The 24,133-nt window shown below is 39.7% G+C and overlaps 1 protein-coding gene across 4 annotated transcripts in view; it reads left to right on the forward strand.

The window, feature by feature from the left end:
- LOC109401394 (protein madd-4) overlaps positions 1 to 24,133 on the forward strand; it is a 902,383-nt gene that overhangs the window by 838,758 nt on the left and 39,492 nt on the right. For all 4 annotated transcript variants that reach the window (XM_062851209.1, XM_062851210.1, XM_062851211.1 and 1 more), the window contains exon 10: positions 7,953 to 8,347. In XM_062851209.1, coding sequence (XP_062707193.1) covers positions 7,953 to 8,347 — 395 coding nt within the window. The remainder of the gene's footprint in view (positions 1 to 7,952; positions 8,348 to 24,133) is intronic.

Below are 24,133 nucleotides of genomic sequence, written 5' to 3' on the forward strand. Positions count from 1 at the left end.
TGTACGGCGGCGTTGCCAGTGGTGGTTACATCGACTATGCGAATATGGGCAGTTCGATCAGCACCTAAATAGCGTGGAGAACGTAGGCACGGAAGCCCACGGCAATTGATGAAACGGCTATGCCAGTGCAGCGGAGAACGGAAATGAATCAACTCCCACGCTGAAGAAAATTAAAGATGTCATTCATCAGCTCAAAACCAACAAAGCAGCTGATAAGGATGGTATCGCAGCTGAACTCATCAAGATGGGCCTAGAAAAGTTGGCCACTTGTCTGCACAGGCTGATAGTCAGGATTTGGGAAATCGAACAGCTACCGGAGGAGTGGAAGAAAGGGGTAATCTGCCCCACGCGCTAACGCCGCTCAGCACTAAAGTGCACAATTTCCAGACTACACCAAAAATGTGTAACCCTTGCACATTCACAAAATCAGCTCCTATGTCCGCAAAATCGTTAAATTCGCAAAAATTTTTGTACGGTAATCTAGCTAGGTTCACTAGTGACCTTGGAAAACAAAAAAAATATCGACATTTCGCATCTAGACGAGTGTACGAGCTGTTTTTGAGAATGTGTAACTGTAACACAATTTTGTGTGGTCTGGAAATTATGCACTTATGAGTAGGGCCTACACATTTTAGTGCTGAGCGGTTTTACTGCACGCTGAAAAATCCGTTCCAATATACGTGAACAATATATCACGTAAAGCAGAACCTCATACATGCTCCAATTCGTGATTTTGTTCATGTGAATGCGATACATTGATCCCGTTGTCATAAGCATAATCCCAAATCCTAGAACACAATTCACGGCTGCTCCATTCCACAGCTAATTTCGTAACGCTTTCAAAAACTGAGAACACAAATCACGATAGCGAGATCCCGCACAACGATAAACGTGATTTTGTTCCTGACATCCAGAACACAAATCATGCGCGCTGTCAAAATAATCGATGTGCGCAGTGCAACAGAGTAAAAAAAGCAAAATCGGTTCGTCCTGTATATAGTGCTAAGGAGTGACTTAAATTAAGTGTTTTTGCTAGGAATTAAACAATTCTTGTGTCTCTTATTTCAAAAGAAAAGATAGAGCTGTGCAAACAAGTGTCAGTTGGAGCTTTCTTTGGATTATCTGTTGTTGGGATTGGATATATTATTGTTGTGGTATGGGCTCTTCCCTATGACGGAGCAGGCTAAAACGCATTGTAAAATCATAGAAAAAAGGTAATTTATCCCCTAGTTTATCCCTCAAAATAACATGCTGTAACAAAATTGGACCTCAAGCTATTTATTTATGATGTGTAAAATTGTTGATTGTCGCAAAAATTAAGAAAACAAAATTGCTCAGGTCTCATGCTGAAAAAAGACCATGAAGTACTTTCCTGATTTCGTGATAACAATCTCAATAACCAGAACGTAACCGTGAACATAGTTCTAGTTTCTCTGAACCGAACCACAATAACCGGAACAAAAACCCCATTTTTGTGATTTTTGTTCCGTAGCGCAGGCGTTACGCATGATTTGCTGAACATAGTTCTTGGTTCCGTGATTTTAATTCACGGTGTATATTTGTAAAAGAAAAATCAGCTTGTTCCGAAATTCGTGACTGGAGGTTGACGAAATGCGGAACGGTTTTATTAGCGTGTGTGCATTCACAAGAAAGTCCACCATTTGGAATGTGAGAACTTCAGAGCGATCACTGTTTTGAATGCTACCTACAAATTGCTATCCCAGATCATCTTCCGTCATCTGTCACCTAAAACGAATCAGTTCGTGGGAAGTTATCAACCAGCTTCATCATCAGTTGACAGCCTATACTCGTAGCCTTCGGACGCGTTTACCAGTCTCCCGTGCTTCATACCGTTAAAATGAGTGGTGTTCGGAAAAACACATTGGTAGTTGATTTTAGCGTTGTTCCAGGACGACCCGATGTTCGAAAAGTCGAACAGTTTCTGGAAAACGAAATAAAATTAAATCTTTCGGACGTTAAAAGTCTCCAGTTGCACAACACGCGTAACTGTGTGTACCTTGAGATGGTAAGCAATGATATTGCGCTGCGCTACGAGAAAGCGCACAATATCAAACGAGTCTTTGTTTGGAAAGACAAACCATTCAAAATACCGGTATATGTGGACAGCGAAGCAGTGACTGTCCGAGTGCATGACCTTCCCCCTTCCGTACCTCATACTACGGTAGCGGAGTTTATGAAGAAGTACGGTGATGTGTTCTCTATACAAACTGAGCGCTGGAAACACTACTTTGCTGGCATACCCAACGGGGTTCGTGTGCTGCAGATGCGAATCAAGCACCCAATCCCATCGTATCTTTCAATAACAAATGAGATCTGCTATGTGGAACACCTAAACCAGGTCAGAACCTGTAGGCGATGCTCCAAACCAGTGCATCCAAAGCAGAGATGTTTGGATGTGAGCGCACCCGAAACCCAAACAACAACTACAGCAGCAGCAGCAGCAGCAAGTGCCCCATCAAGCGAACCGATATTCAACGAAGCTGATTTTCCACCGATGTGCAGTCATTCCAGCGAATCTTCTCCTGATGTGAGTGATACTTTCATCGAGATTGTAGCAAGAAGCAGACGTGCACTTGCCGAACACGAGACCAAAACGACTACCATTTCAACGAACCAAACCGAACAGCAGAGCACGAATGAAGACGACGACGACGACGACGACGACGGGAACGACAGTTCAACTTCACCATACGAGACCTACGATGGCACCAACAAGCGGCGGCTGTCAACGAAGCGTAGGAAGGATAAAAAAAAGTGGTGTGCAACTCAGGAATCACAGAATGGCTGTGATTCGAACTTGTCTAATGAAATATGTAAATAGTAAATTCGGCCCCGTTAAGCCTTTTTGGCGCATGGGCCTACCAAATAAAGAGATTATAAAAAAACAGCTTCATCGACGGCCGGTCGATTACGCACCAGATCTTCACCGTACGGCAAATCCTCCAGAAATGCTATGAGTACCAGGTCCCAACGCATCACCTGTTCATCGACTTCAAAGCGGCATACGACAGTATCGAACGCGCAGAGCTATGGAGAATCATGGACGAAAACGGCTTTTCTGGGAAGTTAAATGTGTGCAAAACTGCGTAAGAGTTTCGGGTGAACTATCCAGTTCATTCGAATCTCGCTGGGGACTGCGACAAGAAGTTTGACTCTGATTCCTACTCTTCAACATCGCTCTTTTGTTTTCATTCTAAACCAAAGGGGGAAAATCTGCTCAACAGACACCCTAACAGAAAGGTTAGGGTAGTGTGAGGTTAAGGCCGTCTTCTACAACAATAGTAAAAGCAAGGACTACTCTCTCCTCGACCCACTAAAACACATTCCTATGGTCGCCAAACCCTTCGTCTCTCCGGAATCACCAAGAAGGCATTGCTAGTGCACATCGCACCCTCAAGGTTAGCTGCATAGCCTGCAGCAACGAACATCGATGACTTGCTTTGGAGAGTCCATCACGGTAACATGCTGGCCCATAGCCAGTTTCCCGAGTGGTCCTCACCACTCCCTTTGTCCTCGGAAGGCGGGCAGGGTCAACTCCGCCCGCGCCCAACTGCTTAGCAAATATCAAGAACTGATGCCCACGTGCAACCCGATCTGACCTGCCCGCAAAGGAAGGGTATCTCTACCCTTCAGGCCCTATCAGATGCACCTGAAGGTTGCAGACAGCAGGGTCTCACCTACCCCGACCCTTGCCGGGGACCCCTTTCCAACCGCAAGCTCGGATCCAACCCAGTAGACCGACGCCACGACAGCACCGCTACCGGGACTTCCTCTCCGCATTTCGAAGCACTCCGTGTCCTCACTGATAAGGATGCCGATAGGCACAATACCAGTAATGACGCAGAGTGCATCGTGTGACACGGTACGGTACGCGCTCGCAACCCTCAGGCACATAAGCATGTAAGTACTTGCCAGCTTCCGTCGGTAGCATTTAGTACTTAGCGCAGTGGCCCACGCCGGGCCGCCTTACCTAAGTATGGACGTAGCAACTTACGCTTCCTGGCGTACACCGGGACAGTGCCGCAATAGCTGCGGAGGCTCTTTTACAAGCCTTATTGACGTGGCTACCGAAGGTAAGCTTATCGTCGATCATCACGCCCAAGTGCTTGACGGAGCGCTTTGACAGGATACCTACACTGATTTCCGCCTGCTGCTCCAACTTCCGGTTGTTAACAACCGTCACCTCAGTCTTGCGGTGAGCCAGCTCCAGTTTCCTGGACCGCATCCACGCCTCCACAACCTTGATCGAGTGGTCGGTAGTCAACTTCACCTTCTCGATCGTTCCACCGTAGACTTTGAGCGTCATGTCGTCGGCAAATCCGACAATCTCCACTCCCACTGGGTTCTCTAACCTCAACACCTCGTCGTACATGACATTCCATAACACCGGACCCAGGATGGAACCTTGTGGGACTTCCGACCCACCTTTGTGTCATAAACTAGTACTCGGTTCTGAAAGTAATTTTCGAGAATCTTGTACAGGTACCCCGGTATCTCCAGACGCAAGAGCGCATCGGCAATAGCAGACCAGCTGGCGCATTCCTTACATCCAGAGTCTCTACCGCACAGAAACGAATTCCCCTCCTCTTAGGGGGCTGTCCAATAATTACGTAAGGGTTTTTGGGGGGAAGGGGGGGGTTTGAGAAATCTTACGCGCCATACAAAAATTGTTGGGTTCTCATACAAAAAAATCTTACAAGGGGGGAAGCAGGTGTCAGAAAATCGCAAAAATTCTCTTACGTAATTAATGGACAGCCCCTAGGCTCGAGTGCTTTCTCGGACATTTTTGTAACCGACCAGATAGCGTCTACGGTGGACCTCCCCTTCCGGAAGTCGTACTAATTACTCGAAAGACCATTTTCGCCCTCGGTGAACCTCAACATTTCTATCAAGCATATTGGTCTATATGCCGACGGGTCTCCGGGTGGTTTCCCCGCCTATGGCAATAGTACCAGGCTCTGTCTCTTCTAAGCTTCTGGGAAAACTCCCTCGTCCAGGCATATCTGCATAGCAGACCTGTACATCTCGGGAGCCTCTGCAATAGCTACTTTTAAGGCCAGTTTCGGAACTCCGTCCAGACCTGGGGTCTTACCTACGCTAAGGGATTTTGCTATCCCCGCAAGTTCCACATCGGTGACCCTTTCCTCATTGCCTGTCCTGCGAAAGGAGGCCAAGGACTAGGATCATGACGCGGAAAAATCCCCTCGATGATCCCCTCCAACATCTCTGAAGATTGCTCTGTAGAAGCCATCACACCTCTCGTCTTGGCCATAACGATTCTGTTGGCGTCACCCTACGGGTTCGCACTGTCAGGGTGCCATGACAGAGACCCTCAAAGCAGGCCTTTTTGCTTGCTCTTATCTCGGTCTTCAGCGCGGCATTTGCAGCGGCGAACACCACCCGCCGTTCGCTTCGCTCTTCCTCTGATCGTGCTCGCTGCATCCGCCGCCTAGCCCGTAGGCAGGCGCGGCGCAGGTCCGCAATCGTGTCGGTCCATCAGTAAGCCGGTGACCTCCCATTTCTAGGGTGCACTCACCTAGGCATGGTCGCATCACACGCACGTGAGAGCACCGCTACCAGCTCTTCGCCGTCTAAACCAAATAAGTTTCGCTCACGTCGGAGCGCCTCCCTAAATACCCCTTCATCGAAGTGTGATGTCTTCAACCTACAAGGGCCTTGGCCTAGCCGCCTCTTCTTCTACTCGCTGCCTGCTGTTGTTGCGAACCCGATACTGTGCGAACCGCCAGGTGGTCGCTGTGAGTGTAGCTATCATCTTCTCTCCAGTTCGAACTACTTGTTAAGCCAGGATATTCCGGTACAGATCATGCATACAGATCGCCTTCAAGACGCCCGAGTACTTGGACTGTTCCGTCTTGATGACGAGCGCGTCACCTTGCTCACGCTTGGCACGTACCCTCCTACGCCTTGGTTTGGCATCCTGTACTTCTACCGGTGGATTATTCTTCTTTTTCCTCCACTCTACCTTCGTCCAAGGAGGGTCCTCCCCTTGGTTCGCCCTACTCTGTGGCTGTTGAGGGCCCACCAACGGTCGCAACCCCTTGCTCCCATCGTTCCGGGACAGGCCAGCCTTTTCAGGCCAACCCTTCCCAGCTTTCCGGGAACCCTGACTGGGGTCCGACCTTCCGGCATTGTTACCGATTTTCGGGGTAATTGCGTGCACCGCCAGATAGCTCCTTGCCTGACGGCTGCCTCGCCCGCTTCTGCGAGTGCTTGTCCCGTTTGTCGCGAGCAGTCGCTTTCACTTTTTTCGGACTTTCTGCGTAGGAGAAGGCCTCCGTTTGCGTAAACTTTGGCACTGTCTCCTTTGGCGGCTTCGCCGCTGCAACAGTCAGCAACGCGAGTACCGCGTGCTCCTGCTTGACATTATCGATCGACACCCTAAGTTAATGCAAGGCCGTTTTCAGGTCCTTGCTTGTGTTCGACATGGTGGACGAGAAGTCGATGATTTTTCCAAGCTGCTTCCCAGCCACATCTATTGTGGACCGTCCTTTATTTTCTTGGCTGACGGCCCTCAGCAGCCACGCTCCGTCCATTATCTCTACCGGCTGACTTGCCGGGAAGTGGTCAGGAGCTCCTACGCTCGAGCTGCGAACGCAGCTCCCAGCGCCTAACTCCTCGCTCCTCCTTGTCGGAGACCTCATTAACCCGCTTCTTACGAAGGGATTGATCGCACCACTACTTCTACCTAGATTTTGATTTTTAGAATTTTTGCTCATTTTTTCATCCCACGAGTCTCACGTGAAATAAGGCCACCACGCCAGAGCCCTGCATTAACGCGGAAAGGGACAGCTTACTGTGGGGGGTGCCCAGGTACCCCACAGGCTCCGTTGAAGATCAAGCATCTTTTTCACCCCCTCGATCACTCATTCCTTGGCACAGTTCGCTTGACACCTTCAATTGGGGACAGTAGTTCTATTCTTAGCCGGCGACTACGCGGCTGACTCGCAAGTGGGGAGGTTCGTCAGGCCCCAGGACTGTAGTCCCTGCTGCCCTTTAAACATTGCTCTGGAAGGTGTGATGCAACGAGCCGGGTTCAACAGCCGGAGAACGGTTTTCACAAAATTCGATCAACAATGGACATTATCACCAGAACATTTGGAACGGTGACAGAGCTGTACATTTTCCTGAAACGCGAAGCAGCAAAGTTTACGGGAAAATTTAAATTTGAACGCATCAACCCGGAGCAAAGCGTTTTGGGTCGATACGTCCGAAGCTTGGTCCGAAGCAACTGTGCAAAATTTTGAAGTGATTGGTTACGTCCCCGCATTCCGAATTGCGATTGATATTTGTATGGAATTTAATATGGAATAGCCTTGGGAATACCTTTTTTGCCTTTTTCTCCAAAAGGCTACACTTTGAGAAAAATGTAAAAAAAAAATCCGTTTTCTTATGTAAAATCCTATACAAATTTCAATCCCAATGCGAAATACGATGTCGCAACCAATCGCTACCAAATCTTGCACAATTATTTTAGACGCAAAAAAGAATCTAGAAACCGTTGTTCCTAAAAATCGACCTTGTTGACCCCAGTCACTTAGTGTACGGGAAAGATAAAAACGTCTTCTACCTGAAAAGTAAGTCTTCAACCTCAATTCCAAGTTTCCAAATTGTACATGATTTTTTCCCTATTTCATTCTTTTACACCACGGCTAGACCATGACAATCTGATGAACTCAGATGAACTGTCAATGACTTTTATCTCCCCCTCTTAGATCAGTCTACTGTAATAACAATTGCAATCTTAGCCTTCTACAACAGTAACCAAACAGAAACTTGTGATAGATCTGTTGTTGATTTTTGTGGGAATTTTCCCATGCCCTACTGCTCGAATACCCTATCTCTTCCGTTCGAATTTCATAAAAAAAAAAACACAAAACTAATCTAATTATCACGGCCCTTATCTTTTTCAGTGTTCCGTGTCGTGCGGCAGCGGCATCCAGATCCGAACCGTCGAGTGCATGGACACGAGTGGTCACTTCAGCAACCAGTGCGACCACAAATCCAAGCCCTCCACCGGCCAGCAGTGCACCACCGGAATCGGCTGCATCGGAGATCCGTCCGCTTCGTCAGCTCTCAGCGCCATAATTGCCCCGCCGCCGGCGGCCTCTCCGCTGCCCGCCCAGACCTCGGTGGTGGTGGTGGATAGCAGTGTGGCGTCGCAGCTGAAGGAAAAGTTCTCCCATTCCGAGCGGGACCCCACGCTGATGACGTACAACGATCAACCCTACTACGCCCAACCGCTACGGCAGGATCGACTACCGAAGGCGGAGAAAATAGTTTCCCAACGAGTGCCCAGCGAGGCGACGTGAGTAGAAAATATCTGCAGCAACCATATTCTTTTTTTCGTTCCTGCATCTTTTTCGCCTGTACTCAAATTTTCCACTCTGATTGCCTTGCAAGTATTTTTTTCTGGTTTGTGATTCCAAATCGGTAACCACCTCTCTCGTGATGCAGAGGAAGCCCATTTGTCATCTCTATTGGATGTAGAACGATGTGTGAGGGCTTTGAGGTGGTTCTTCCATGTCTAGGAGGTGAAACATCATTTAACGTCGGACGGAAGCTTGTATCGTTTGGAGCGATGACACGGAGTTTCTTTTTTTTTTTGCGAAAAGAGTTTACGATGCACCCAATATTGCTCAATCATACCTGAATTATGGACAGGGGGAACACCCTCAATAAAGAATTGCTGTCGGGACATTTTCTATTTATATCGATCGATGAAAAACATGCGAATCGGAAAATTGGACTGAGATGGTTCTTGAGTCAGCACATTTGAAGAACGCAATCTATTTATTGATCGCTTAATATTCATCGGAATATAATGACAAGATTATTAGTTCTAGATTAAAAAAAAATATATTCAATACTAATAAATAATATACACTCCCGATCAAAAACATGTCATTTTCTTAGGCCCATATCTCCGCCAATTTGCGTCCGATTTCAAAACCCTAGGTCTCATTCCAAAGATAATAAGTCAAAGAATCTTTAAACATGATTTAAAAGAAACTTTTTCAAAAAAAAAATTGCATGAAAACTAGACCAAAGTTGCCAAATTTGAAAAACTTACGGCCAAATGAATAAAAACTTACGGCAGTGTCGCTGGAAATTTGGTCGACCAAATTTTAAGATGAGAGCGGTAATATAACCCATTTTCTATAAGCTTTTGACTGCTTTTTACAGAACTTAGCTAAAAAATCTAGAAAAAAAGTTATTAAGTAAATTAACTCTTCATGTCATCGACAAAAAGTTTGGGGTCACCCCTCAATATGATGTATCAGCCAAAAGTTTGGGGTCACTTTCGTAAAACATGGAAAAGTGAGTTGGTGATATCTTCGTCATCTATAATTCAATTTTAATTCTTTTTTGCTCATTCCAATGATAATTAACTAAATTTACGTTTGATGTCTTTAACTTAACGTATTAAACGATTTTTGTATATAAAAATGTTATGTAAAGATAACACATTTCACCACACTTCAAAAAATGAGACAACTTTGCGTTATGTTTTAGTATGTAAATTTCAACAAATATGTGTGATTCTATGTCTATGCAGTAAGTATCATTCATTTTGTTTCAAATAAGCCAAGAAGAATTAAAATTGAATGAAAGATGACAAAGATATCAACAAATAACTTTTCCATGTATTACGATAGTGACCCCAAACTTTCGGCTGATACATCATTTTGAGGGGTGACCTCAAACTTTTGGTCGATGACATGAAGAGTTAATTTACTTAAAAACTATTTTTCTAGATTTTTTAGCCAAGTTCTGTAACAAGCAGTCAAAAGCTTATAGAAAATGGGTTATATTACCGCTCTCATCTTAAAATTTGGTCGACCAAATTTCCAGCGACACTGCCGTAAGTTTTTATTCATTTTTTAGAAAATTTGGCAACTTTGGGCTAAGTTTACATACATTTTTTTTAAAATAATTTCTTTTAAATCATGTTCAAGGTTTCTTTGACTTATAATCTTTTCAATGAGACGTAGGGTTTTGAAATCGGAAGCAAATTGGCGAAGATATGGGCCTAAAAAAATGACATGTTTTTGAGGGAGTGACCCCAAACTTTTGATCGGGACTGTAGGGGGATTAGGGACATAATGGACACCCTAAGCAAAAGACTATGTTAGGCCTGTGTAACAGACAAAAACTTAACATATTATCATTTGGTTTACAACTTTAACTTGTTTCCATCGTATTTCGATCATTTACAGCAGGTAGAATGTCATTATTGTGAAGAAATAATGTATTGTAAACCCTGTGTTTTTTGGGGCTGCCAGGAAAGGTACGGGGCGAAATGGACACCCATCGGGGCATAATGGACACCCCTGCATATGTTATGCTGTATCATTGATAATATCGACCAGTTAAGTAATTTTCCTTCGGAGATCAATACCACAGATATAATACTCCATCGTAGACGAGTTTACCTCACATCCAAGTTAATTAAAAAAAATTTAGGCTAAAATAATCGGATTGATTTTTTCCAAACTTTCTAAAACGCCTAACAGTATGCAAAGCGCGTACATCCATTATTCGTAACTGCCAGTGTTCATTTCGCCCCGAATCGACAACAACAGTGAAATTGCTATTTTGAGTAAGTTCTGATCAAAAATATAATACTTCATCCATTGCTAAATCTGTGTATACATGTAGATAAGCTAACAATTCACTTGTTTGTATGGTGGACACACTCAAACACTCGTAATACCTTATTAGCTGCTGCTTCAAAATTATAAGAAATCCACCATATGAAAAACATACCTCAATTTCTATGATATTTTGGCTATTTTAAAGGAATATAAATGGTACTTTTGAAAAATGGAACAATGACTTGTTCCTTTACACTTATGCATTAAAAGTTTTACATAAAAGTCAACGGTTTCGGCAAAAATAGGGGTGTCATTTTCGCCCCGGGTGTCCATTATGCTCCTAACCCCCCTAAGTAAACTTTTAAAGGGTGTACCGAATCAAATTGTGCCACGGAATATAGTGTACAACTTTTGATTGCATGCATCAAAATGGCTGATTTTTTAATCACTAACACTATTGTGTGCAGATGATACCATAAAATTTTCAGAGGAATCGGTGAAGTATTGGCGGAGATATCTCCGACGTTGGAAAATTATTGCGCAAACAAAGAATTAAAATATAATTTATATTTTATAGATCTAGGGGTAGGCGGGGCAATATGGACACCCTATGGTTTTTGCTAACTTTACCTGGCAAGCTGTCAAAAAAGTTTAGTTTTTTGATACATGTATCCTGTTAAAGTCTTTTTAGCATCTATTGCATAAGAATGCTCACGAAGAAAAATGATTTATCCACTTCAAAAAGTGTTTTGAAAAATGTTAGTTTTTCATGACCGTCTTCAAGCATACGGGGCAGAATGGACACCAAGAGCCTTTTACGAATTTCGTACATTATTTACACCTACAAAGTCATTTCATTACAAAACAACTATTATGGATGAATAATACGCCGAAGTAGTTCATTTTTGTTCAGTTAATTTAAATTCAGGCTGTTTTGGATAAAGTTTCATTTTTGTCGGCATGTACAGCTGTGCCTAGAACAACTATTTTCCACTGCTGTCGTTTTTTGACCAATTTGTTTCACCGTATGTCTACTAGGGTAAGTGTACCAATTATGGCTATTGTACCAATTATTCGCCATAGTTGATTTTCACCCTTTAACGATATACAGGGTGTTAGGTTCCTGAGTGCAAACTTTTTAAGGAGCTATAGAGGACCATAAATGGTGAAAAAAATTGTTCTACGCATATGGTCAAATCTAAACCGTTACGTAGTTATTGAACTCTCCATGTTTTTGACTCTTATTGCCTTAACTGGCTATAACTTTAAAATGGTCAAACTTATCGCTGTTTTTTACCCTTATTCGAAAGATTATTGAATTTTCTATCAAATGGCATCTTTAAACCGATTGGTTAAGTTAAATAACTAAGTTTTCTAGAGCAAATAGCCTTAAAGTTGTGTGTTTTAATTTGTTTTTGTTAATTATCTTTGAAAAATGCGTAATAAATTAAAATTCTTTCTTTGGCAAAGTTGTGGCTCCTGTTCCACTCTACAATTCGCTCTTTGACATCAAATTTCTATCTCTTATCGTTTTCTTGCAATTTCGGTTTAAACGTCGCATTTCAGATCATAAATTTGCAATCGTCATGGTAAGCACCTTTTTGCGCACTGTACCGCACATTTGAATCAAAATTGCAAGAAAATGATAAGAGTAAGAAGTTTGGCATCAAAGAACAAATTGTAGAGTAGAACAGGGGCCACAACTTTGCCAAAGAAAGAATTTTAATTTATTACGCGTTTTTCAAAGATAATTGACAAAAACAAATTAAAACACGCTATTTTTAGCTATTTTGCTCTAGAAAACTTAGTTATTTAACTTAATCAATCGGTTGGAAGATGCCAATTGATAGAAAAATCAATAATCTTTAGAATAAGGGTAAAAAAACTACGATAAGTTTGATCATTTTAAAGTTATAGCCAGCTAAGGCAATAAGAGTCAAAAACATGGGGAGTTCAATAACTACGTAACGGTTGGGATTTGACCATATGCGTAGAACAATTTTTTTCACCATTTATGGTCCACTATCACCCTTTAAAAAGATTGCACTCATGAACCTAACACCCTGTATATCAATAATAATAAAAATGTGAACAACAGATCACGTTCCCAAAAGATGGTTGCACACATTTAAAGTTCACATTTTGCTCAAATAATGGCAGAAATAAATCATTTTCCTTAAAATTTCGGCTTCCTTGCACCCTATTTCGCCATAGTGTACCAATTATGGCTAATCCCATAAGAAATGCATGCAAATAGTGCGAAAAGGAACTGAAGTTAAAAAATGTAGCCATAACTGGAACAGGGTTCCTATCATTGGCACACGCTGTAATAAATACTAGAAGTAGTTTTGGCTCCGTTTTTATATTTTTCCTGTAAAGTATGGATACTAAACTATCTTTTAACATATTGGTGACATTCGTTGGTCTTCTCGTTATTTGTGTACAAATAGTTTTCCTTAGGTAGTGCCGTAATCGGTACAGGCACCCTATATAGTGAACATTTGATCGAAAATATACTGAAATCGAAGAATTTGGTTGGTTTGTGATTTAGGTAATATTTTTCCCTTGCCGCTTTTCTCAAAAAGGTGAGTGTCCATTTTGCCCCGGCAGCGGAAGATATTTCCAAACTTGATTTTTGATATAATAAGAAGAAAATATAAACATGTTAAGCATGTAGATACAGTAAAATAACTTGCATGTTTTCTAGAAATATCAGGTTTTAATCGACCTGCAATAAATTAATCACTAAATCTTATTTTAGATGGTGTGAAAATTATAATTTCCATGTACAAAAAACGGAGGACGCAACTTTTTCGTGTAAAATCAAGTATAATTTTAATTTCGAATGTTTCTTTCCTGAAACTACGTTTTAGATGAATGGACTATATTCTCCATTCATTAAAAGTTCAAAAAAGTTCGCATATTTCAAAATATTGAGGGTGTCCATTCTGCCCCGGGTGTCCATATTGCCCCGCCTACCCCTATCGCTAGGAACAGTAATACTAAACCGATTGCAAAGATTTTTTTTCTGTAAGTGGAATATGTATGTAGGAATATTGTTTGAAAATTTCATTTGATTTGGTCTAGCCATTAAAAAGTTGTGGTCGTGTATGTGTCCATAAATCGCAATACGCAAACCGATTGAACTGTATGGAGACATTCAAAGTTGTCTAACTTCCAAAGTTTTCAGCCAAAATGGCTCAAAATTAAACTGTAAGTATGTTATTTTGATGGTTTAGGACTGTCAAATTTTATTTAGAATCGGAGCAATATTGACTGTTCTACAGTCAAAATAGTGCACACGGACCTTACAATTTTTATGAAGGACCTAAAATTCACTCTGAAGCGGTTTGTGTTTTGAATTCTAGAAAATTCAGTACTAAACCAATCTTGATGAAACTTCTACCACTTTATTTTTATTATGTTGTTAATATATAGTCAAATTTTCCGATGTTTTGAAAAAGTAACAATAAAGTTACACTCATTGCACAATTATGGGTCACTCAAGGAACAATCATTTCATAATATGAATCGTTTTTCATACAAAAATAACACTTTCATTATTTTTATTTTATATTCTCTTCATTGAAACTCCTTTTTATTGTTTTATATAAAAATCTGCTTGTAAAATTCACTTTAGGCGGTGAAAATTACTGAAATGTTGGTGAATAATGAAAACCACCAAAATTGGCTGTGTAACAATTATGGGTCAATTTGTTGCCTATTATGGGTCATTCAAGAAGAATCGGCTGAACAATAATGTTTTGTCTATTTTTTCAATGAATGGTCACTTATTCTAGATAGATTAACTACAGTAGAATCTAAAACTGGTCTCAAACCTCTTAACGAGGCGTGTTTTCACGATTTGGAATCAATTTTTCAAAATTGGGACAAAATCTCCAACACAACCACTGATAAACGCCTAAAAGTATGCAATACCCATGTACGCAGAACTGTCAATATTATGCTGCGGCTAAAATATAAACGACTCATAAGAATGTGATCATTCGTCATAAATAATTCCTAAAGTCCCAGTGAAGAAGCAGGGGTGTAAGCAGTAATAAATAACAAAAGTTCCATAAAGAAATAGAAAAATGCATGAATAAATCAAAAGTTTCCATAAATAATTGATTTTTGAGCAATTAAAAACGTCAAAAATGCAATGAATAATTCAACTGTTGCAATAAAAAAAGCCAATTTTCCCACCAAAAAACTTCGAATTTTCCATAAATAAATCCGATTTTTCCATAATAAATTAGAAAAATCACAATAAAAAAATATCTAAAAAGCAATAAATAATTCAAAAAGTGCAATAAACGGAAAACTAAATTATCAATAAATGTCAAAAAACGAGCAATAAATGTAAATGCATTTTAAGCCAAAAAAAATACATAGACTATGCGGCGAAGCCGCATAGTGGATTGAGGAACTGAGGCGGCAGAAGGCCGCCGAAGTTTCCGATATCTGATGCACCGCAACTGCATCGTTTCGGTTCTAGGCAAACCACAGATCCAAGAATTTGCCGGTATAATGCAAACATAGATGTTATCCCTTTTTTAGGTCTGACGAGCGATAGCGAGTTCGGACAGCAAGCAATTGCTCGGTAAATTGCAATCATAGTTACGGAAGCTTTTCAGTTGTTTCAGTCATATAAGCGCGATTCAGCATTTCACTGTCTCATACTTTCCTGCATTTGTTTTTCATGGGTAATTTCGTCATTTTTTATTGCATTTTTTTAATTTTTTATTGCTTTTTCGATATTTTTTTATTGTGAATTTTCTTATTTATTATGGAAAAATCGGATTTATTTATGGAAAATTCGAAGTTATTTGGTGGGAAAATTGGCTTTTTTTATTGCAACAGTTGATTTATTCATTGCATTTTAGACGTTTTTAATTGCTCAGAAATCAATTATTTATGGAAAGTTTTGATTTATTTATGCATTTTTCTATTTGTTTATGGAACTTTTGTTATTTATTACTGCTTTCACCCCTGTTTCTTCACTGGGACTTTTGGAATTATTTATGGGAAATTTTGTGTTTATTATGGAACGTTTAATTGTCTGCCATTATGCTGCACAAAAAGTGACCCATAATTGTGTGATTTTCGGTGTTCCTTGTCACAATAATGAGTCATTTAAATTTTGCTTGAAATAAGCTTTAATTAGCTGCATTCACATAAATTTTTACATTTAGAACGTAAATTATACTTTTGTTCTGGTGACGATACCATTTCGCACTTGAAAATCACTAAAGCTCGCCTTTACAGAGCTTACGAAATCAGCGCACGTACTTTCTGATGTTCACAATCGAAGCGTTACTTTGACAAATGGTTTTATGCCGAACAAAAAATTACTGAAAATATGTATGTTTCGACGTATAAGCCCGTGTGCGATACGTATAGTGACACAAAACAAATCAACTCATCAACGAAAAATGATAATGGCTAACAAAAGCTTGTAATTAATTAGTATTTATCTATTAAAGTTGAAAGTGACTAATAATTGTGTGTGACCCATAATTGTGCAATGAGTGTATAGCCTAAACCATTTTCACAATGGGTGTACAAGAATTCCAAAACCTCGCTGTTTCGTGTCGAAGATATCTCCTCCAATAACACTAGTTTACAAAATAAATCGAAAGTCGTGAACTTCTGTCAACGACCAAAATTTTTGGAGTATAATTTAGCACTGATTTTGAAACCGTGCTTCAAAAAATTTTAAGTAGAGCAGTTTTTGAGTTTTAGCTCAATATTGAGTTTTACAACTTTTAAAAATATGAAATTAACCAAAATTCAAATATCTTCCCAGATTCCTCCTAGAGTTATTTTTAAGATTCACTAAGGAGCTCCTTCTGGAGTTCCTCCAGGAGTGCCTTCAGAGATTGATCTAAGAGTTCTTTCTAAGATTTCTGCAGAGGTTTCTTTGAAGGACCCCCAGAAGTTCCTAATTAAATTTCTCCACCTGTTTCTTCTGAAGTTGTTCCAGAAATTAATTTTGGGAATCCACAAGAAGTTGCTTCGTCGATGTGTCAAGAAGTCCCTTAGAATTACTTATTTTGAGAATTCCTTCAGCAGTTCTTTCTGGCAATTCTCTAAAATTGTTCAAGATTGACCAGAAGTTGCTTCTGGGATTTATCCAAGAGTTCCTTCAAAGATTCATCCTCCAGAGAATTTCAATCGTTATTTCTTCCAGAATTTGCACTTTTCTTTTAGGATTTCTCCAAAAATCTTCTGGCATTTTGCGTGGAGTTTTTTTTTTGCGATTCCTCCTTTGAAAATTCCGAGATTTCTCCAGAAATTGCTTCAGGGATTCTTCCAGGATGTTTTTCCTAGATTGCTCAAAGAGTTTCTTCTGTAATGCCTCAGAAGTTCCTTTTGAGTTGTCTCCAAGAATTCTTTCTAGAATCGATCCAGAAGATCTTTCTTGGATTACACAACGAATTTGTAGCGGGCTGCATTAGCTCTTATCCGGATTACTCCAGGATCTCCATCTAGAACTCCTTCATGAATTCTCCCATACTTTCTTCTCCTGGGATTCCTTCAGTATTTTCTCTGGAGATTACACCAAAAGTTCCTTGTGGGATCCTTTCAAAAATTTCCTCTGGTTTTATTTCAGGTTTCCGCCAGAAGTTCTCTCCGGGATTGCTTAAGAAGTTCCTTACAGGAATTCTTTCAAAAATTCCAAGAATTCGTCCAGGAAAAACTTTTACCCCTTCTGGAATTACATAGGAATCGTATCCCGGCATTCCTCCTCCATTATCTATTTTTTTTAAATATAATATCTCCAGCAGTTTTATATAAATTCCTCTGGATGTTCGTTCTTGATTTCTTTCAGAAGGTCCTTCAGAGATTACATTTCTCCAGGATTTATTTTAAGGAATCCCGGTACAAGGATCTCCATTCCCTGAAGGAACCTTAATAGAAATCTCAGAAGGAATTCCTCTAGGATTCCTCGTACTCCTGGATGCATGCCAGATGGAACCTCTTTAGAAATTTCAGAAAAAAAACACTTCAAGAAGAATCACAGAAGGAACTTTTGAAGGAATTCTGGATAGACCAGAATCTCAAGAAACTGCTTGAATAATCCCAGAAACCTCTGCAGTAATTATAAAAGAAGGGAGTAAATTTCGGAAGAAACTTCTGGAGGAATACCGGAAGAAAGCACGGTTGAAGTTCTCAGAAAGAGGAATCTTTGATAAAACTTTTAGGTGAATCCCAGAAGCAACTTCTGGTCAATCTTGGACAATCTTGGAGGAATCCCAGAAGTAACTCCAGCAGGTATCCGTGAAGGAGCTCCTGAAAGAATCCTCGAATGAGCTTCTGCAGCAATCCAAGAAAGAGTCCAAGAAACTTCTTCAGGAATCTCAGAAAGAACTCCTCGATAAATCACAGATGAAACTTTTGAAGAATTCCCAGAAAGAACTCTCAAAAAAAGGCAGTCCTCAAGAACTTCTTGGCGAATCCAAGAAGACACTTCTTGTGTATTCCCAGAACAAATTCCTGGAGAAACACCAGAAAAAAATGCCAGAGAAATTTCATCAGAGAGCTCTGGGGGTCTCTCCTGGAGAAATTTCAGAAAGACGCTCATGAATAAATTTTAGAATGAACTCTAGGGTGAATCTGAAAAGAAACGTCCATAGGAAAAGCTGAAGAAATTTATGGACGAATTCAGAAGGAACTTCTGGTGGAATGCCTGAAGCAAATCTTGGAGGATTATCACTCTGCATCAGGTGAATTTGCTGGTATTGTTTTTAATTATCAACTGAAGTTCATCCAGTAGCCCATGGCGGTATCCCAAGTAACACAGAAAACATCTTTGAAAATGACATTTGAAAAGATGTTGTACTGCAGTAGTATAATCGTATCTGTACACATCTTATGTTGAAATCATGACTTCAGAGACGAATGCCCCAGAGGTAAAGTCTCTCTAAACAAAAAAAAAAACATGTTTTAACTATGTTTGGCAATAACAAGGTATTGAAAAACCTTATCAACCTCACCACAAGTCACAGTAACGTAGATTTAACTTTGGTTACACTACATTTTGTGATCATTATCTTCTTTCAATTATAGATGATATTTCAAACATCAGTAGCGCATAGTTATAACCTTTGGGCTCTAATATGTTACGAAAACGTTATTTTTTTTATTTATTCAGTACGTTAATGTATACGTTTATCAGATCGCTGTCTCTCCTCACTCACATGAACATTATTCATGACACATCTGTTGCGTGCAAAACTACCAGGAAATCTAACTATGATAGCATTCAGCACTCATTTTTTATAGTTTGCAATTGTCCGGACTTGATATTTCTTTGTCGTTTGCTTATCAAGTATTCGCATAGGTACATTAAAGCCTGTATCCGCAATAATCGGGACACAGAAGTACATCAGTAGCTCTGTAATGAATCGATAAAATTGGCCAAATAATTGACTGAGAACTCTTTGGTGTATGTTTATTATTTGTGCCAAATTTCATAAAAATCGATGCATTACTTTTAATTGTGGATGAAAAACAAACAGACGTGATTTTAAGCATTTTGTACAATCATGATCAATTTTCATTCTCATACTAGATGGTTCTTTTACGCTACAATTCAAAGTTATGTGATGATAATTATGAAATTTCGTTAGCAGTTATGATACTAATAGAGACACTTTCTTGCAAAGTTTCATCAACTTTGATCAAATGGTTTGAAAGCTATTGGTGTTGATAAGGGTGACTGTTAGTGAAATTTTTTCAAGTTTTTAATGTGCGATTTTAACCTATTCATAACTTTTGAATTACTCTGCCAATTTTCATGAAATTTTCACAGAAGCTAGTTGATTATGTGTATACTATGCCTGCAAAATTTGATGATTATTGGTAAAGTACTTTAAATAGTACAATCGAAACAATAAGGGGTGCTGACTAACTGCTGTCTGAGGGACTAAAATCGCGTTCAGTCCCAATACATGTCTCGACTATAACATTGTTGATAGTGTATCGATTTTTTCGAAATTTTGCCTATGCAACAAATGTAGATTGAGAGGTTTGTGTTCAAAATTTCAGATATTTCCTTTGCCAAATTCGAAAGTTACAGCGCTGGCAAGCAAAACTGGGGGCTGTACAAAATTCAATGGCGCACATTCTACTCTTTCGTTGCTTCAACAAAAAGTACTGCATCGATTCACATGAAATTTTGTAGGTGAAATGAACACATCTTGAGATGTTATTAGACACAATTTGAGCAATTTCAATGTATCTATTGCAGAGTTACAGCTGTATTTCTGTGTCCCGATTATTGCGGATACAGGCTTTAATATGCTCTAAAAAGCTTGGCGACTGTGGAATTCATTTTTGGCCTGAATGGCTCCGAAGAAAGTAGCCATCTTTGAACTTCACTTGATTGTCAGGCCTCTTGTTATTTAATAGTCACTTTGGGTACTTACGTGGCGGCCAAATATCACTTCAAAACACTATTTTTAATCCCACAAATAACAAAAAATCAATTTATTTGGATTTGCTCCAGGAACTGCACTCAAACATTGTTATTGCTATACTGATGTTAAAAACAGGTATCCAGAAACAAAAATCACATGGTTGTGTGCTATTTGGAAATGGATGTTGTACAAACGTTGTTATGGTGTTTTTTCAATGTATTTCAAAATTCAAACGATTCAAGTAGCATTCGACAAACATGTTATTGCGATGTAGAACAATTGTAATTTAAATGTATTTTCAATATTTTGAATTTTTCCCCTATCACGCCAGATAAATTACAGTGCCTGCTAAAAAGTATTAAACTAACACTGTTATAGTTTATTCATATGCAAGTTTTTCCTCAATCAATCAAAATCATATAATTGCCTTATCGATAACGTACACAAATTTTACAGTCAAAATAGCATCATTAATACAATATAATGAAAAATAACATTCTAAAACTTCCTGGCGGTACTGTGTCAGGAACCCACCATGTTGCATGTCTGAAAATGGGTCCGAAAATCTCACAAAAACCGGAGAGATAACATAAATCTCCCTTCTCGTTTTCAATCTGATAGGAAGCGAATTAATCCATGATGAGTGAATTTAGGGATAATTTTCTTTCACGATTTCTTTTCTTTAATCTAGAACTCATAAGCATTTTATTCGAGAAAAAAGATTGCAAATCGGTCGATTGGTTCAAAAGCTATGACTGTTCGAAAAAAAAGAAAAATGTCGTTTCTTTGGACCACCCTATTTTCAAAATGGCCAACCTAATGGCGAAACAAAAAACTACGAGTCTAATTATTTTTGGTGAAGCTCGTTCCTACCGAATTTGAGCAACTTTTATTCTAGATTCTATTATTTTCCATGGAATGGCTGCATAGGGTTTGTGTGCCGTCAGTAATCTCACGCTCTCATATTTATCCTATTCGAAAACAAGCGATTACGGCACCGATTGATTCCGTTCTTTTTGTTTTCATGGTTTCTCACATTTTCGGTCATTGCAAGATGATTTCGTAACACGCAAGAAGAAGAAACGCATAAACAAAATTGTCTTAAATCACGTTCTACATACTCTCGCCCCTTATTTTCCCATACTTAATAAACGCTTGTTACACTACATAAGTAACATTTTGATGACTAAATTGTCTTGTAGAGGTTTCGAGAACCATTGTTGTTCGATTTGACTAAAAAAAATGCCACTGAGGAATCGAACAGTCTTCTTCCCAAACCCTCCGCCACACTGCATGAAGTAATCCTCGCAGGAATCCCGAGTTAATTATCATTATAGGAGTCCCTGAGAGAATTCTGGAGAAAACCACTAAAAAAATTCTGAAGGGATCCCAGGTGAAATCTTGGAATAAATCCCGAGTGGAATCCATGTAGGAATTTCCGGAGGAAATCCGGAAGAATTCCTGGAGAAATCAAAAGAAACTCCGAAGAACACTCTGATATAAACTTGGAAAAATCCATGAAAGAAACCTGGGGGAAATCCCAGAAATAAATTCAGGAGAAATTCACAAATGTATCCCTATGGAGGACTCAATAAAAAAAATCATGAGTGGTATTTTTGAGAGCATCAATGAAAGAATCATTAAAAGCACATGTAGCTGGAAAAATCTTTCAAGCAGTTCCTTCAGAAATTCCAGAAAGAGTTCCTGAAGGAATCTGTGTTGGGATTTCTGGAGAAATCTCTGAAGATATTTGAGGACAAATTTCTGAAGAAGTTCGGAGAAAAATTTCTCCAGTAGTTCCAGGAGAAACCACCTAATGAATTTCCGGAAAAAATCCTTAAAGAAATTCCTAGAGGAATCCCCGAAGAATCTCTGAAAGAACTTCTGAACAAAGCAGGGATGGAGTTGCTGGAAGAATCCCTAAAGGAGTTCCGCGGAAAAATCTCTAAAAAAATAAAAAAAAGACAAGAAAAAACTTTTGACGTAATCCCTTAAATTATCTCAGGAGAAATATCAAGAAGGAAATCCTATAGAAATCCTTCAAATAATTCGTGGAGAAATCCTAAAAGGAGTTCCTTGAGAAGTTCCAGAGGGCGTTCCTGAAGAAAATGAATAATATTCAGGAGAAATCCATGACGGAGTTGCTGAAATCCCTGGAGGAATTTGAGACAATATTTCTGAAGGAGTTTGGCAATTTCAGGAAAAATACTTGAAGAAATTGCTGGAAGAGTGCGAGAAGAAATTCCTAGAGGAACCTGATGAAATCATTGAAGGAGTTCCTGGAGAAATCCATGAATAAGTTTATGAAGTAATGCCACCAGGAATTCCAGGAAAAATCCCGCAAATAATTCTAAGAGAAATTCCTGAAGGAATCAAAACAGAGTTGTTGGAGGAATCCCTGGAGCTGTTCCTGAAGGAATACCTGGACAATTCCCTGGAAGAATTCCTGGAGAAATCCCCCAAGGAATATTAGGAGAAATACATTGAAGAACTGAAAGCAGTCCTTAAAGAATTCCAGTAGAAATTTCAGATGAAATTTCTAGAGAAATTTGTGGACGAATCCCGGAAGAAACTGCTAGAGAAATCTCTGATGGAATCCCTACTGGAATTACAGATCCTGGAGACATCTCTGAAAAAAATCTGTAGAAATAATTTCTTTAGAAACTCGACTAAAGAACTTATCGGAGAGGAATCCTGAATAAATTCTAGGAGAAACCTCTAACAGAATTTCTAGAAGAGTGCATGCAGGAACTCCTGAATAAATTCGGACTCCTCCTCCTCGATAATTTAACAATAAAATCCAGGTACATACTTTTGGAGCTCTACCAATAATTAAAAAAAAAAAACCGGAAAGTTTTAGAAAAAAAGCCTGCCTTGTCCAATTTTTATGTAAAAATAGTGCATGGCCAAAGACAGTGCTCTATTCAAATCAGTTCAGGGAGTTTCAAACCATTAAGCTGAGGAGTTGGTTCTGTCCCAGAGGGAACGTCACGTCATAAAAAATAAGAGAAGCCAATATGAACTGAAAACATCAAGAATCTACATGTTCTCCTACTATCAGAAAAAAAGACGAGTAAAGACAGGCTTGAATCTTGTTTACCCAACATCTACATATGCTCTAACGTGTGCCTCTGATGAGCTTTCGTCCACTTTCGGTATTGCAAATCACATTTATCACCCAACGATGCAGAAGAAGCGAATCAAAACTGACAAGAATGACGACGACAACATAGGCTCCCCCGAGGACCGCATGGCGTCATCATAAAGTCACCAGCTGATGCTGATGTTGAGTTTGCACATTTTTTTTTTCGTTTCTTCGTTTCCTCGTTGCCCAATCAGTCTATACCGCCACCAATGTCCCGAATGTGAGTACATAGGACTATAGGAGGTGGTACTTGATGTGCTCAAGTCAATACGGATCCTGGACCGTCACGACGGAGCTCGTTGCATCAGTGGACAAGTGTGTACGGGACACGATTGATTGCTTTTCAAATCATCATCATTGCTCCTGTTGCCGTCCGTCATTTTGTGTGACGCAACAGCAATCAGCAATATGTGACAGATAAAAATGAAATTCAGGGAATCCACTTCCAGTAGTAGAAAAAATATGGTCAAAATGGCGCCTGTGTACTTGTTTGTGTTCGATTCCAATGGTAAATCTTGCCATGATATAATTGTAAACCCCTTTTGACGACTATATTATTCCATTGGTTACTATAAGTTGAGAAACTGCCGAAATTATAGTTGTTTTTTTGTGACATCCTTGCTTGGCACTGGTTCGTATTATGGAATGAAAGAAAAAATTTCCCGAGGCTTGGACTCCCTAGAGAACCACAGTGAAAACATTTTTGAAATATATTGGAACCAACGTTGCTTAACTCCCAGATTTATCCAGATTTTCCAGGTTTTTGAGGTCTCTTTTTACAAAAATCAGGAAGATCCAGACATTTTTTTCCCGGAATTTGTAAGGTTTTGCCCAGAGTTTGTAAGGTTTCCACATGATCGAGGCTTTTCCAGACAAAACTTCTGAAATCATCTAGATTTTTAGAAAATTTATCTGGCGTCCCTGAT

The sequence above is a fragment of the Aedes albopictus genome, chromosome 2, assembly GCF_035046485.1.
Source record: "Aedes albopictus strain Foshan chromosome 2, AalbF5, whole genome shotgun sequence".
NCBI classification, from domain to species: Eukaryota; Metazoa; Arthropoda; class Insecta; order Diptera; family Culicidae; genus Aedes; species Aedes albopictus.